The 14,242-nt window shown below is 38.4% G+C and overlaps 4 protein-coding genes across 4 annotated transcripts; all 4 read left to right on the plus strand.

Moving 5' to 3' along the window:
• On the plus strand, nucleotides 909-4,334 carry LOC18781296 (transcription initiation factor TFIID subunit 11). The gene is made up of 5 exons (XM_020561174.1): nucleotides 909-1,422; nucleotides 1,874-1,961; nucleotides 2,129-2,228; nucleotides 2,474-2,637; nucleotides 3,934-4,334. Exons 1-4 carry the CDS (start codon nucleotides 1,040-1,042, stop codon nucleotides 2,599-2,601), a joined length of 699 nt encoding a protein of 232 aa, XP_020416763.1. The 5' UTR covers nucleotides 909-1,039; the 3' UTR covers nucleotides 2,602-2,637; nucleotides 3,934-4,334.
• On the plus strand, nucleotides 5,499-9,834 carry LOC18778755 (protein ENL). Its single transcript, XM_020562545.1, has 5 exons — nucleotides 5,499-5,900; nucleotides 6,635-7,165; nucleotides 8,290-8,725; nucleotides 8,857-8,934; nucleotides 9,210-9,834. Exons 1-5 carry the CDS (start codon nucleotides 5,890-5,892, stop codon nucleotides 9,261-9,263), a joined length of 1,110 nt encoding a protein of 369 aa, XP_020418134.1. The 5' UTR covers nucleotides 5,499-5,889; the 3' UTR covers nucleotides 9,264-9,834.
• LOC18779344 (receptor-like protein 12) lies at nucleotides 10,307-11,982 on the plus strand. The gene is made up of 2 exons (XM_020561715.1): nucleotides 10,307-11,580; nucleotides 11,859-11,982. The coding sequence occupies exons 1-2, from the start codon at nucleotides 10,307-10,309 to the stop codon at nucleotides 11,980-11,982; spliced, it is 1,398 nt and encodes a 465-aa protein (XP_020417304.1).
• LOC109948948 (LRR receptor-like serine/threonine-protein kinase FLS2) lies at nucleotides 12,027-12,979 on the plus strand. The gene has a single exon (XM_020562926.1). The coding sequence runs from the start codon at nucleotides 12,051-12,053 to the stop codon at nucleotides 12,915-12,917; it is 867 nt and encodes a 288-aa protein (XP_020418515.1). The 5' UTR covers nucleotides 12,027-12,050; the 3' UTR covers nucleotides 12,918-12,979.

Raw genomic sequence — 14,242 nt, forward strand, 5'->3', positions numbered from 1 at the left:
TAGGATTGACATAACACTAGAAATGACACTATACAATGGACATGCTAAATTAATATCCATCTTTGAAATATTAGGCGTTATCGTTGTAACATGGATGTAACAAGATTAATATATTTCTACAATAAAATTCTTCTTTTGCATAAGAAAGCTGTTATTCACATTTCAAAATTCTTGCACCGGATCATTACTCATTCAATAAACATATATCCTTTCAAAATTGACTTAGCATTGACATAACACTAGAAAAGACACTATACAACGTACAACCGAATTAATATCCATATTTGGAGTATTAGGTACAAACCAAATTAATATCGATCTTTGGAATATTAGGTACTATCGTTGTAACATGGTTGTAACAAGATTAACATGTTTATAAAATAAAATTCTTCTTTTGCATAAGGAAACTGTTATTAACATTCCAAAATTCCTACACCGGATCATTACTTATTCAATCAACATGTTATATATCCCTCGATCAAAATAAGCAAAAACGAAAGTTTGAAATTTTTTAAAATTTATTTATTTGTATCTTCTAACTCTTTGAAAAATTTCTTGAAGTCCGGCCATTGGGTCTCTAGGCAATATAATTTCTTCTCAAACATTTTTTTAAAAGATACCGCAGTTGAAGCACAAAGGAGAATTTGGTGTCCTTCTGGGATGACTTTCTCAGAATTTCAATAACAGTTACAGTTCCATTCTACAATTTTGAGGGATCAAATTTTTATCTTTCTATTTGTTTATTTATTGGAAAACCACTCATTCAATTCAATGAAATAAAAAAACAAAAGCCCAAATAAGGAAAGCCGAAACGGCCCACAAAAAGCATCAAGTTTGATCCAAACCCAAGGAGAACTAAACATGGCCTTTTGTCCTTTTTGTGCAGCAGCACCATCTTATTGGATACTTGGTCTAGAGAAATTTTTTGTGTAGAAAATTTTGTTTCTTTGATTTTGGGGAAACCTTTTTAAGATTGGTTTTGAATGAGAGAATGAAAGTGTAAGAATCTAGATAGTAAACTAGAGAGAATTGAGAGAGAATGAAGCAGCAATCCAAGGACCCATTCGAAGCGGCGTTTGAGGAGCAAGAAGACTCGCCGCCAGATTCTCCCGCGGCTCCTGATGCCGCACGCACCGCTCCCGACACCCAAGAAGACGACGACCCTCTTCTTCTTCCTCCTGGCTCCAAAGACCCATCTTCCTCAGCCACGCCATTAGCGGCACCGCCACCACCACCACCAACAACAGCAGTAACTACAGCAAGAACAACACCTGCTGCTACTACAGCCGCGCCCTCTACCTCTGCTCGGGCCGTAGTCAAGCACAACAAAGATGATGACGACGACGAAGATGAAGAGAACATGGATGTTGAGCTCGGCAAGTTCTCTGCCACTGGCGACCCTGACAAAATGGCCAAGATGCAGTATGTTCCTTTCTCACTTTTTCTTTAAACCCATTTAATGGCTCAGCTTTTGTTCAAGAAATTAAATGTCTTTTAATTGCTTGGGTAATTGTATTTTTGCATTTCAGTAATGCTTTTGTTTGCTGCATATGAATACAAATATTCCAAGTTGATAGAACAAATTCATGGGGAAGAATGAAGGGATGATAACTAGACTAGACTATGAAGGGCCCAAGTAGGTTCCAATGAAAACTCAGTTTGAAACAATAGAATTTGTAAAGAATGGATGGTTATTAGACTAGATTGTGTACTTTGCAGTGTTCTAGGTAGGCTTTAAATCAATTTGAATCCTATTTCTTTCTAGGAGTTGTATGCTTTGCTTCCTTGAGAGCTTGTTGTAATCAGCATCTATCATCTGTAATATATTACTAGTCTTCTCCTTTTAAACTCCTAGGTCTGAATAATCTTTCAGGGCTATCTTATCACGATTCTCGGAGGAACAGATGAGTAGGTACGAGTCATTTCGGAGAGCTGGGTTTCAGAAATCCAACATGAAAAGGGTATGCTTCCTAATTATTTCTCCATGTAGAAGGCATATCTGGATCTGATTAGCTGCATATTGGAATTTGGTTGGCAATGCACTTTTCTAGAGTTGTCATATTTGCATCAAAACTTGTAGAAAGCAGTCATTTTGGCATTAATATTTGTGTACATTATTTGCATGCAGTTGTTAGGTAGCATCAGTGGAACTCCAAAAATTTCTATGCCTATGACAATTGTAGTGTCAGGGATAGCAAAGATGTTTGTTGGTGAACTGGTTGAAACAGGTATGTTATCTATTTTCATATTTCACTAAATAAAAATGAAAAAATGACATTTTTTTAGTTAATATTGTTAGATTTTTGTGTCACTGTAGCATTGTGATCCCTTTCGAGTTGCACCCTTTGGACTCTGATATAACAAATTAAAAAAAGGAGTGTATTGCTTGGTCCAGAGAATTTAGTGTAACAGGTACTTAAATGGTTCAACATTTTATGTCTTACCACGAGGCTCTATCTATGTTCTTTTGCAGCCAGAATAGTTATGACAGAGAGGAAAGAATCTGGGCCAATCAGGCCATGCCACATTAGAGAAGCATATAGAAGATTGAAGCTTGAAGGGAAGGTACCAAAGAGATCCATGTCCAGGCTCTTCCGGTAGATGGACTAGATTCATTTTATGTATCTACTTGGACAGGTTATCAACCATAACCTTGTTAGATCTCGTGTCTATTTATCTTTTTATTATTCTAGTTTTGCTGTATTCTTGTCCTGTCCTATACCTTTTAGGCAGTCGAATTGAGAACATGTATTTCCAATGGGCTGCTTTAATATTTAACAATTGGAAAGTGAAATTTAGAACTAAATCGTTGTTTTTCTATGGTGAAGAAGCTGAATACTGCTAGGCCAGCTGACCAACTATACTTTAGCAGATAATTCTAAATCTATGAGCTGAAATAGGAAACAAATGGAAAAGGGAGAAACAGACAGATAAATGCTTGTATAATGATGTGTTTTTGTACCTAGAACCAAAAAGCTGGTTGGTTTTGCAACTTAAGAATGTAAAGTTGATCCAGAATCTGTCCTACTCTATGATGCTATGTTGTCAATTACAAAGTCATCTAACTTTCATCAGTAACGTCATTGTTCTTCTTATAAAGTCATTTTTAAGACCCTCCTGTGCCTTTTGAGGGTTAAGACTTAAAACATCATAGGTGGTGTCTGGTGGGATAGGTTGGTTTTCTGAAGGTCACTTGGAAGACTTTGAAACATCATCCCATCATTAAAACATGTCTGATTGTTTTGAGTATTGATTATTGTCTATTTGGAACACTCTGAAATGTCAATCCATGAGCAAAACGTGTCTAATTTGTTTCAGAATTGATGCTAGCCATGAGTCAAACATTATTGTCAATCCTGGCTTCCTGCCTATCAGTGTGATCATGATTCATGACGAGGCTCATGATTTTAAGACCAAAAGATCAGATCATGATCCCATTGCTTGGGGTATATATGACAGCTAATGAACTACATTTCTGAACATTTCTGTTGTGCCTTCCTGGAGACAAAAGCATTCCGGAGCTGTCCTTGGTTTATTCCATAAATTGATAGTAGGTTTAGCTGTTTTACCCAATCATACTGAAGATCTGAAGCCCTCACTCATGAATCATTTAGCAATCCCAAAACTTGTCTATTATCTGAGTTCACTTTCTGTTTTGTTTCAAGGCTCCATTTGCTTAGAGATATCCCTTTCACTACACATTGTGGTACCACGTTTCTTTTTATTTGAAGTTGGAGACTATTTGTTGGCAAATTGATTTACACGTGGTTTTAGTTTGTACTACTAGGATGATATAACATCTCCTAAATATAGCTCATGTATCTTGCACAAAACTGTTTTATGAACTCTGAAAAAATTGTTATGTGAAGAAACCTATCAACTTCTTGTTCTACTTCTGTTCTAAATAAATCTTTCTTCTGGTGTTATTTCCAGGCCCGCTGATCTGTAAGTTGGAGTTGGGATGCAGTACATCGTCTACCCATATGCTTAAAGGCCATAGCTATTTCAACCCAAGGAGAGAACCATACTTCGTAAAGTATCTTCGACTTCGATCACGTTAGGAGACATTGAAGGGTTCAAATCACAGCCCTGCAGGCTTGTGCTGCCAGCTCTGTGTTTTATTTTACCCTGTAAAATTGGAATAAACAGAAGACTGCCCCTTGATTGATTGTGACCCAAGATAACTTATGCTTGTTATTTGCCGCCCATGTGCATATTTTTGTCTCAACCAAGCGAAGAATTGCATTACTTTTCGGACTTTTAGATTCCAACTTATAATGTCAGACTCATATGGATCCTAATATTCAATTGATGATACTTGAATATTTTTCACATTGTGAACGAGTTTATAAAGATATCCAACGGCACTAAGCCCAGCAAAAAAAAAAAAACATGACACTTGGTTTTCTTGGCAGATATTTCCACTAATAAGATCTCTAGGCTCAGAAAAATTTGGTTGCAAGGCTTCATATAACTATTTTGTTATTTCTGGTCAACATACAATGTTATGTCAAAAAATTATCACGTGTGTTCTAGCATTATTGATCGAGAATAGCAAAACAATGTTGTTGTCAAAAAATTATCACGTGTGTTCTAGCATTATTGATCGAGAATAGCAAAACAATGTTGTTTTCATTTCATGCAAGTGTTTTTTTATTTATATCAAAGAACTCTGAATTGAAGTGTTTCTCCTAAAGACTTGGTGAAGACAAAAAAAAGAAAATAAAAAAGAAAAGACTGGGTGATTAAAGATGGTTAGCATAATGAGCACATTACAGATGAGCTAGTGACATAGATTTTTGCATTTGTTTTGGTGGTGGACACAGCATTTTGTATTGTGTAACTGTTCTTGACCAGTTTATTAAAAACGGCTCTTCAGATCAAAGTTTTAATGAAATTAAAAGGGCCTCCTATAGTGACAAATCTACCCCCTTTGGAAGTTTTTGTTTTTGGTTGAAACCCCTTTGCAAGGTTACTACATATTATAAAATTAAATGGGCCTCCTATAGTGACAAACCTACCCCCTTGGCATGGTTACTACATATTATAATATTAAACAACTAAGCACTTTAAATCTTAATTCAAAAAAACAATAAAAAAAAACAATGGAGGCCAACGAAGATAAAAATATCGCAAATGTAAGTTAGGACAGTTGAACAAGATAGTGTACCAGCCTCATTGTAGCTGAGTTCGAAACCCCTCTTTGTATATTAGATTAGTTTATAATATCGCATTTGTAAAAAAAAAAAAAATGAAAAAAACGTGCATCTTTACTATAGAAAGCCCCTAAAACTTGAATTTGAGTGTGAAAAATGAGTGCCCTATAGATCCAATTGGGTTGGTTGAAAACTGAGAAGCCTCAAACCAAAAATGAAAAACTGAGAAGCCCAAAACCAAATAACTTTGTAAGCCCTGAACCTTGAGCCCTAAGTCTCAAGTGACCAAGTCCGAGGCTTCCCCAGTGGCTAGCGCTACGCTACTAGTACCTACTGGTACAAGTGCAAGTGCTCTTGTTAGCCTCCTCCCCCAGCCAGCAGCTTAACTAGTCCCCCTATATAAATTTATGTTATCGCCCACTTGGGTTCTGCCTGTTTTCCCTGCATCGCAGCTCTCCTCTCTGTCTTCCTGTCTGATCCTTTCAACAGACTTTAGACTTGTCTTCCTCCGCCCCGCTCTCTCTCTCTCTCTCTCTCTCTCTCTCTCTCTCTCTCTCTCTCTAGCTCCTCAGCTTCTGCTTCGTTTTTCGTGTCATTGTTGATGAACAACCTGACAAACAAAACCCGTTCTTTTCTGATAATAATTTGACTTAGAGATTCTTCATTTCATTTACACACGGAGATGATGTTAATGTTGTGACTTGTGAGCCTGACTGGTGGGATTTTTCAGCGGATGATGATGAGGTCTGCCTGTTGCTCCTTTTCGTTTTCTTGGTTTTTGTTTTGTTTGATGGGTGAGTGGTCTGTCGTCTGTGTGATTCTCGACAAATTACCGACTCATTGATTGGTTTGTTGGTTGGTTGATTCTTGGGGATCGGATTTCATCATTTCTTTTTGTTTTTGTAAGCTTAATTTTGTTATCTCTCTTTTGAATAATCGATCGTTTACTGGATGAGATCTTCTCTCTCTCTCCGATTTTTTTACTTGGGTTTATGAAATCAGCCTCTGTTTCCAATCGGATTTGGTTGGCAAAGCAGAAATGCCTCAGTTGCCATAGAAACAGAGCTCCCTGTTTTGATTCCTCAGATTCAGCTCGTTGCTGTTAGCAGCAGAAAAATGGTCTCTCCTTCGCAACATTCAAACCAGCTCTTTGTTGACCAGTTCCGTTCTCTATTGTGAATGAGATTAGATAATTCCCTGTTAACTTCCTTGCTTCATCTTCAAAAATTTCATCTAAGATCTCGAGCTACGTCCTCTGTTTCAGTAACATAACCATCCAAGCCATTTCCTGGTTTGGTGATAGAAAATTAACATTTCAAAGAGCTATTTGATAGAAATTTGGGGTACTGGGTTATGAATAGTTCATGTAATGGCTACTAATTGACATTGAATTGCTGTTCGATGTTATGAATTCAGCTGCATAAATAGATTTGCATTTGGATTTCGCTAATGGGTTGCTGTTGAATTGTGTTTTACAGGTACCAGAGAGTGAGCCCAGATTGTGTCCCTTTGAGCAATGGCAAGAAGCCAGCCATGAGAGCCATATCCAAAGAAGATGGGTTGACAGAGACTCTCACAACCAGCACAGTCTCAACTTTAGAACCCACAAAACCATTCAGATTCCGATCCCAACCCACAACCCAAGACCCGACACAATCCCAATTCGGAGCCCGACCCACTTCACCCAACTCCGACAACCACCACCGGAGCCCGACCCAGCGGCAGGACAAGAGCCCCAGCCGGACCCCAAGCCCCAGCCGCGGGGCCGGCGATGTGTTGTTGCAGTGGGGCCACAAGAAGCGGTCGAGAGTCTCAAGAACTGAGATCCGAGCAGCGACCGATGAGTCTTCTTCCTCAGCTCAAGCAAGGCAAGCTGGTGTGAAGCTGCAGAGGAGAGACAAGTCTATGCCGCCGCCGCCTCCTCCTCCGCCCCTTTCTTCCTCCTCCGCAACGTCGTCGTTTTCCAACGGCAGACTTAGAAAGGAAGCGTCCGCGTTGCTTCCTAGCAGGTACCATATACACATCCCAACCTCTTTCATTATTTTGTTTTTATTTTATTTTTTTCCTACGGAATATTGTAATTTTATTGCTGAAGATCAATTGGTAGATTTTTTTTGGCCAAAAGATCAATTGGTAGATTGTTTTTTTTTTCAAAAATATTTAAAGTCCTTTTCCTCCAATTACGGTGGGCTTTACTTTTTGGGTCATCGTCTTTAGTACGATTGGTTGAATCTGGCTTCATTCTCTGAGTCTCCCCATGCCCTATTTCCCCAATATATGTTGTGAATTTATTGTGGATTTTTTTCCAATTTCGGTCTGAAGGCCGAGGTTTTGTTTTGTTCTGTGTGGGAAACTGTTGAATCTTTGGATCAAGATCTAATTTACAAAAAGCCATGTTCTTTTTGGTACAACAAACCCATGTTCTTGTTTAGCTGCTCGCTGCTGTTCAATCCAAGTTGAAAGATCACTTTTTTATTTATAATTTTTCATCTAGTTTACCTTTTTACCCCTTGATATAGCATGCAATTTCATTAATCATCTCGCTCTCTCTCTCTCTCTCTCTCTCTCTCTCTCACGAGTCTCAGTCTCAGCTTTATCTCTCCTGGTCTCATTTAGTGGGTATCAAAAGACCAAGAGTTTCAACTTCAAATGCGCTGTTTTGCTTCCTGTGGGTTTTGCTTTGTTTTGCACTTTTGGCAGTAGGTTAGAATAATCTCGTTCATAAATCCCCCCTGCTACCCTTTTGTCCTCTTCTTCAAAAGACAGAAAAACACAATCTCATATCTTTGAAAATCATCTACCCCATTTCCCTTTTCCTTTTTTTTTTCTTTTTCCTTTTTTATTATTGGAATTTGTAGTATTTAGATTAGATTTTCTTGGAGATAGTGAGAGTATTTTAGTAAATTAAGGATGCATAAATAGTAAGGTTCATATGCTTTTCTTCATTTAAGTGAGTATTAAATTCTGTCTTTTTTTGTTGCCTTTTCCCTCTGATTTATCTATCTGCCCTCCTGGGAAGTGTAGAAGCTCCAAAGTCCCCACCTTTTTTTTTTTCCTGCATCCAATACCAAACACCACCTTCATCCATCTTCTGCTCACCCATTTATTGCACCTTCTCTTTGGCCATGACCAGGAATTTAGAAGATCGATCTGCTGTGGTTAATGGGTCCCCATCAAGAAACCCAACTGGCGGCAGCAACAGCCGAGCTGTTTCTAGATCTACGGTTGGGAAAAGATCTCCTCCTCCTGAGAAAAATGACAGAAAGCTGCCTCCTTGCTCAGGCAGGTCATCAGCCAAAGATGACAAGCCAAATGGACCCTCTGTGCAAGTTGATCGTCAGCACCATGCTGATTCTGCTTCATTGCAATCGGACCAATTAGCTGCCACTGCTAATGGTGCTGCACCAGTTGCAGCAGCAGATAAGGTCAACTATGAAGTGGTTGAGTGGCCTAGAATTTATATTGCCCTGTCAAGAAAAGAGAAGGAAGATGATTTCCTTGCAATGAAAGGCACAAAGCTCCCCCAGAGACCCAAGAAAAGGGCCAAAAACATTGACAGAACCCTCCAGGTATAATAAATATACAATTATTTTTCAATTTTATCCGCATTCATATATAATTTTTAATTTCTGGGTATTAACTGGAAACAACTTTTATTCATTTATTTTTTTGTGGGTTGTTGTGGTTTTGGTTTTGGCAGTATTGTTTTCCAGGGATGTGGCTGTCTGATTTGACAAGGAATCGCTATGAGGTCAGGGAGAAGAAATGTGTGAAGAAGGTAATTTGCTGCACTGCTCATTCCTGCCAAATAAAATTTCCTTTCTGGTGCCAAATTTTCTGAAAAATATGAATTGTCCCTAGTACTCTTTTGCTTAGAGGGAATAATTGGGTGTTTAAAGTGGAGAATAATAATAATTATGATGGTGAAAAGTGAAAAACAAAATTAATTATGATGGAGAATAAGTCATATAGATTATTACATAATTAATTAGTTAAATAATTTTGTTGTCCACTAATTAATTTGTGTTGATTATGGGTGGCTTGCATATGCAGCAAAAGCGAAGGGGACTCAAGGGAATGGAGAGCGTGGACAGCGATTCCGAGTAGTACTAGTATTTTATTCCCCCACAATGTAAAACTTATTCAAAAAAAAAAAATGATGAAAACAAAAAAATTTGAGAGAGTGAGAGAGAGAGAGCCCTCTCCATCCAAAGTCAGTGGGACCCTTTTGATAGTCCACCTGCCCTTGCCTTGTAGGACACACACCGTGTCTTTGCTGTCGTTTTGATGATGCGATCTGTCGTTTTGAGGAGCAGAGGCAAAGCAGCTGAGATGTTGTTCTTGGGCTCAGGGGTGGTGGTGGGGGTTTTGTTTTTGGGATTTGGGGCATTTTGTTGGGTCACGGACTGAGAGGTGTACAGTACAGACGACTTTAAAGAGCCTCATGACTTGGTCTGTGGACCCCAACTCTGCTTGCCTTTGATAAAAAATAACTAGAATTTCCTTTTCTTTTTCTTTTCAATGTTGTTGTTTTTTAATTAATTAATTTTAAATTTGTTGGGTTTCTGTCATTGATTAATTTTGCCATCTTTTTGCTATTTTTCATGCTAATCTCGTGTACAAAGCTGCTTCATATGCAGTTTTCCTCCCATCAATGACAAAAGCTGTTTCACTTTTCCATTTTTTATTATAAAGAAATATTAATTAACTTTTCTTTCTTTTAATTGGATTTGGGCTCACAAATAGCTAACCAACTATATGGCCTTGTAAATAAAATCATTATATCAAACTAACTAACGGATAATCAATTTGATTCAATAATAAGAAGATAGACCCATATCTAAGAGTCTTAACGCCCTCATAACTACCTATATTATACGCCCTCACTATATAATTCTACCATTAGAAAGAGGCTAATCTTACTAATGTGTAAAATTCAATGAAACATTAGTGGTGGTGGGTGTACATAAATTCCACCACTAACCTTTGAAAAATGGTCAACAAAAGTCAACGCAAATGAGAGGGCTTTGAATTCCAACACCTTCAATTTCAGTACTCATTATTAACATTACGCGTTGTTTCTAGCCTCCTATAAATTCATTTGTATTTGTATTGTATGCATCAAATCAATAAAACTCTGCATAATGGTAATGGATAGGTGCAATGCTAACTTATTCAACCCTACTTATCTCCTCAATATTGCTCACTATTTGCTCCTTTTCTCATTGGCCTCTTCATGTCTACACCTTACTGAGCTTCGTTTGGTTGATGGATGCCTCCGGGAAGAGATGCAAGCACTTCTTAGATTTAAACATCATCTTACCGATCCCTCCGGTAGGCTCTCTTCTTGGGTTGGCCACGATTGCTGCCACTGGAAAGGAGTTTCATGCGACAACCGCAGTCGTCGTGTTAGAAAGATTGACCTCCGTAACACATATGAAGATCGCTTGTTTGATGATTACGCTGATGATTATGGTGAAGAGTGGGACGAGGCAGCTTATGAAGAGTCTTGCTTGGGAGGTAAGATAACTTCATCTTTGCTCAGCTTGAAGCATTTAAGCCACCTAGACCTGAGTGACAATAACTTGCAAGGGATTAGCCTTCTTTGCCAACTTCAAAGTTTGAGATATCTCAACATCTCATTTGCATCATCTGATGCAGTGATTCACAATTGCTTTTTCAATCTTACCAACCTCAAAAAACTTGATCTAAGTGGCATTTCTTTCAGTGGTCATTTTCCAAGCGAACTCGCAGGCCTCGAATCTTTGGAACACCTTGATTTGTCTCATAATTATCTGAAAGGTAAAATTCCCAAACTCATTGGAAACTTTTGCAATCTAAAGTTCTTAAGTCTCGAGGACAACACATTAGATGGGGGGATTCAAGAGCTTTTGAGTGGTTTCTCAAATTGTACCAATAATAGACTAGAGTCACTAGATTTGTCTATTAATGAGTTTGTAACAGAATTACCTGCCTCCTTAGGAGTGCTAACAAACTTGCAGCATCTTCACCTTGAAGACAACTCATTTTGGGGACCAATACCAACTTCTGTTGGAAACTTGTCATCCTTGAAAACTCTAAACCTTCGACGTAACAACATGAATGGGGCCATTCCTGAAAGTTTTGGGCAACTTTCTGAGCTAGTTGACCTGGGTTTGTCTCAGAATTCATGGAAAGGCATTGTAACAGAAACACATTTGATGAATCTCACTAGATTGCGACATCTCGATGTGTCCACAGACCAACCTATGTCACTAATTTTCAGTGTGGCTTATGAATGGGTTCCTCCTTTCAAGCTCTACACAATTGACATTACCAATTGTAGTGTTGGTCCTGCTTTTTCTGTATGGCTTCAATGGCAGACCGAACTATCTGATGTCACCCTTCACAACACTGGAGTCTCAGACTCTATACCAGAAGAATGGTTCTTGAAGTTATCTTCCAAACTCCAACTTATGGATTTATCTTACAACCAAATCCATGGAAGGCTTCCATTTCAATTCAAATGTCCAAATTTATATCAAATAGATTTGAGTCACAATCATTTTGCAGGTCCACTCCCACTTTTATCTTCTAATGCCTCTATCCTCGATTTTCAAAGCAATTTATTTTCAGGGCCTATTCCCTTAGATTTTGGACGACTGATGCCCAAATTGGAAATTTTGTATCTTTCTGAGAATCATTTGAATGGTGCTATTCCAGCCTCTCTTTGCAACATGCAAAACTTGTCAATGCTCTCCCTAAGGAGGAACCAGTTAAGTGGAGACTTCCCTCAAGCATGGAGTCTGTGGCACAATATAAGGGTAGTAGATGTGGCAGACAATAATCTCTCTGGCAATATTCCAAGTTCAATGGGTGTCCCAAGTTCCTTGGTGGATTGGATCAAACTTGTCCATGTTGTCTACCCTACGATTGCGATCCAACTTGTTAAGTGGACATATCCCCCACCAGCTGTGCTATCTTCCCTACCTTCACATCCTAGACCTTGGTGATAACAACTTTTCAGGGACAATTCCCAAGTGTTTGAAGAATTTGACTGCTCTGACCGTTTTTCCATACAATAATTATACCATGCCTACATATTATGATGTTCAAACCTCAGTTGTGTCGAAAGGAAGTGAACTCGTTTATTACAGGACAGCTTTGGAATGGGTATATAGCGTTGATCTTTCATCAAATAATTTAGAAGGTGAAATCCCTGAAGAAATAACCAGCCTCATGTCATTAGGGACCTTGAACTTGTCAAGAAATCAATTAAGAGGAAGAATTCCCCAAAAGATTGGAAATTTACGATGGTTGGAAACTCTTGACCTCTCACACAATCACCTTTGTGGACAAATTCCTCAGAGTTTCTCCTCATTGACATTCTTGTCTCACGTGAACTTGTCTTATAACAACTTGACTGGAAGAATTCCTTGGGGCAACCAACTCCAGACGCTCAATGACTCATCCATTTATGGGGGCAATCCATCACTCTGCGGCCTTCCTCTTTTAACCAAGTGTCCGGGAGACGACACACCTAATAGACTACCTTTTCCTTCTAGTGGGGCAGGAGAAAACAAAGATGAAGGTGATGAAGGAATGCTTTGGTTCTATGTCAGCATCATGCTTGGCTTCATTGTAGGCTTCTGGGGTGTTTGTGGCACGTTACTCATAAAGAAGTCATGGAGGTATGCCTATTTTCGATTCTTTGATAACATCAAAGATAAGGTAGCGTTAGCAATTGCATTGAAAGTTAGTCATTTGCAAAACAAATTTTGATTGGGAAAAAAGCATTTCATTGAAGCTTAAACACTTTGAGAAATTTGGTGAATTCATATAGTTGTATTCATGATGCTGCTTTCTTCTATATATCTTGTAATATGTAATAAATAAGTCATCTGCTAAAAGACTCTGCTTGCATGTTCTGTAAACATTTTTATTTTCTGCTTGGATTTTGTACCTGATTAGTAGACTTGCAAACTTTATAAGTTGAGGTTTATACTTTACCCTAGGTCCAAGGTTCGAACTCTGCTCCCCTAACTATGGTTCGTCAAACAAAAAGAAGAAGAAGGAAATTCAGAGAGTAGCATTCCTTTACAAATCAATCATTTTTAAGTAGTGCAAGACTTAGCAATTATTGTTTTCAAAACACTGTCGCAGATGCAAGTTCAGGTAACCTTTCTTCATTTCTTCATTTCTTCATTTCTACACAGGTGCAACTCTATTGGCAAAGACACTGTCGCCCGAACACATTGACACATTTGCAACCATGAATAACACACAAATTTCTTTCACTGGTTTTCAAGATCATGCCAATCACGATTAATTAATTTTTATGACCTTGAACACGACTTATAAATTTATTAGTACTGAGTCCTTGGCCCCTTGTCTCTCTCAATAGTCACCCACTAATGGCTTTGTTAATCCACCTATCAAAGACTTCAGGGGCGGCCCTGGGGTGGCACAAGTGGTGCCACTGCACAGGGCCCCCGGAAAAAAAATTTCTTTATATTATATATATTAATATTATAGGAAATGTATATATAGTATAGCGTGCTAGACATTTGCACAAGGGCGTGTCTGGTGGAGTTGGCTCCAGCGCTTCTCCATTTAACGTAGCGTCAGAGTTCGATTCTTGCTGAAGTCATAAATAAATGAAAAACCAAAAACCCTTGAATAAAAGGAAACATCGAAGCTAACCACAGAATGACTACTACAAGACTTTGGATTTGGTATATAGCATTGATCTCTCATCAAATAATTTAGAAGGTGAAATACCTGAAGGAATAATCAGCCTCATTGTTGGCTTCTGGGGTGTTTGTGGAACACTAGTCCTAAAGAAATCATGGAGGTATGCCTATTTTCGAATCTTTGACGGAATAAAAGATAAAGTGGCATTAACAATTGCATTGAAAGTGGCTCGTTTGCAAAGGAAATCTTGATAATTGGAGAAGAAAAGATAGGTTAGTTTGTTTAGTTTGGAGGCGTTGCAGGCTCTGCATTTGGGCCTTGTTGGACAGTTTGTTCCTCATTTGATTTTGTTGTATCGAACAAGTGTTTGTTGTAAGCTGTTGGTGTGCTTTTAATTTTAGCTACTGATCATG

Source organism: Prunus persica, chromosome G4 (genome assembly GCF_000346465.2).
Source record: "Prunus persica cultivar Lovell chromosome G4, Prunus_persica_NCBIv2, whole genome shotgun sequence".
Classification (NCBI taxonomy): domain Eukaryota; kingdom Viridiplantae; phylum Streptophyta; class Magnoliopsida; order Rosales; family Rosaceae; genus Prunus; species Prunus persica.

Coding starts and splice junctions, on each gene's coding strand:
- LOC18781296 (XM_020561174.1), top strand. CDS start 1,040: ATGAAGCAGCAATCCAAGGACCCATTCGAAGCGGCGTTTGAGGAGCAA. Junction 1,423..1,873: donor GACAAAATGGCCAAGATGCA/GTATGTTCCTTT, acceptor ATAATCTTTCAG/GGCTATCTTATCACGATTCT. Junction 2,229..2,473: donor TGGTGAACTGGTTGAAACAG/GTATGTTATCTA, acceptor GTTCTTTTGCAG/CCAGAATAGTTATGACAGAG.
- LOC18778755 (XM_020562545.1), top strand. Junction 7,166..8,289: donor TCCGCGTTGCTTCCTAGCAG/GTACCATATACA, acceptor GGCCATGACCAG/GAATTTAGAAGATCGATCTG. Junction 8,935..9,209: donor AGAAGAAATGTGTGAAGAAG/GTAATTTGCTGC, acceptor TTGCATATGCAG/CAAAAGCGAAGGGGACTCAA.
- LOC18779344 (XM_020561715.1), top strand. CDS start 10,307: ATGGATAGGTGCAATGCTAACTTATTCAACCCTACTTATCTCCTCAAT. Junction 11,581..11,858: donor GACTCTATACCAGAAGAATG/GTTCTTGAAGTT, acceptor GTGCTATTCCAG/CCTCTCTTTGCAACATGCAA.
- LOC109948948 (XM_020562926.1), top strand. CDS start 12,051: ATGTTGTCTACCCTACGATTGCGATCCAACTTGTTAAGTGGACATATC.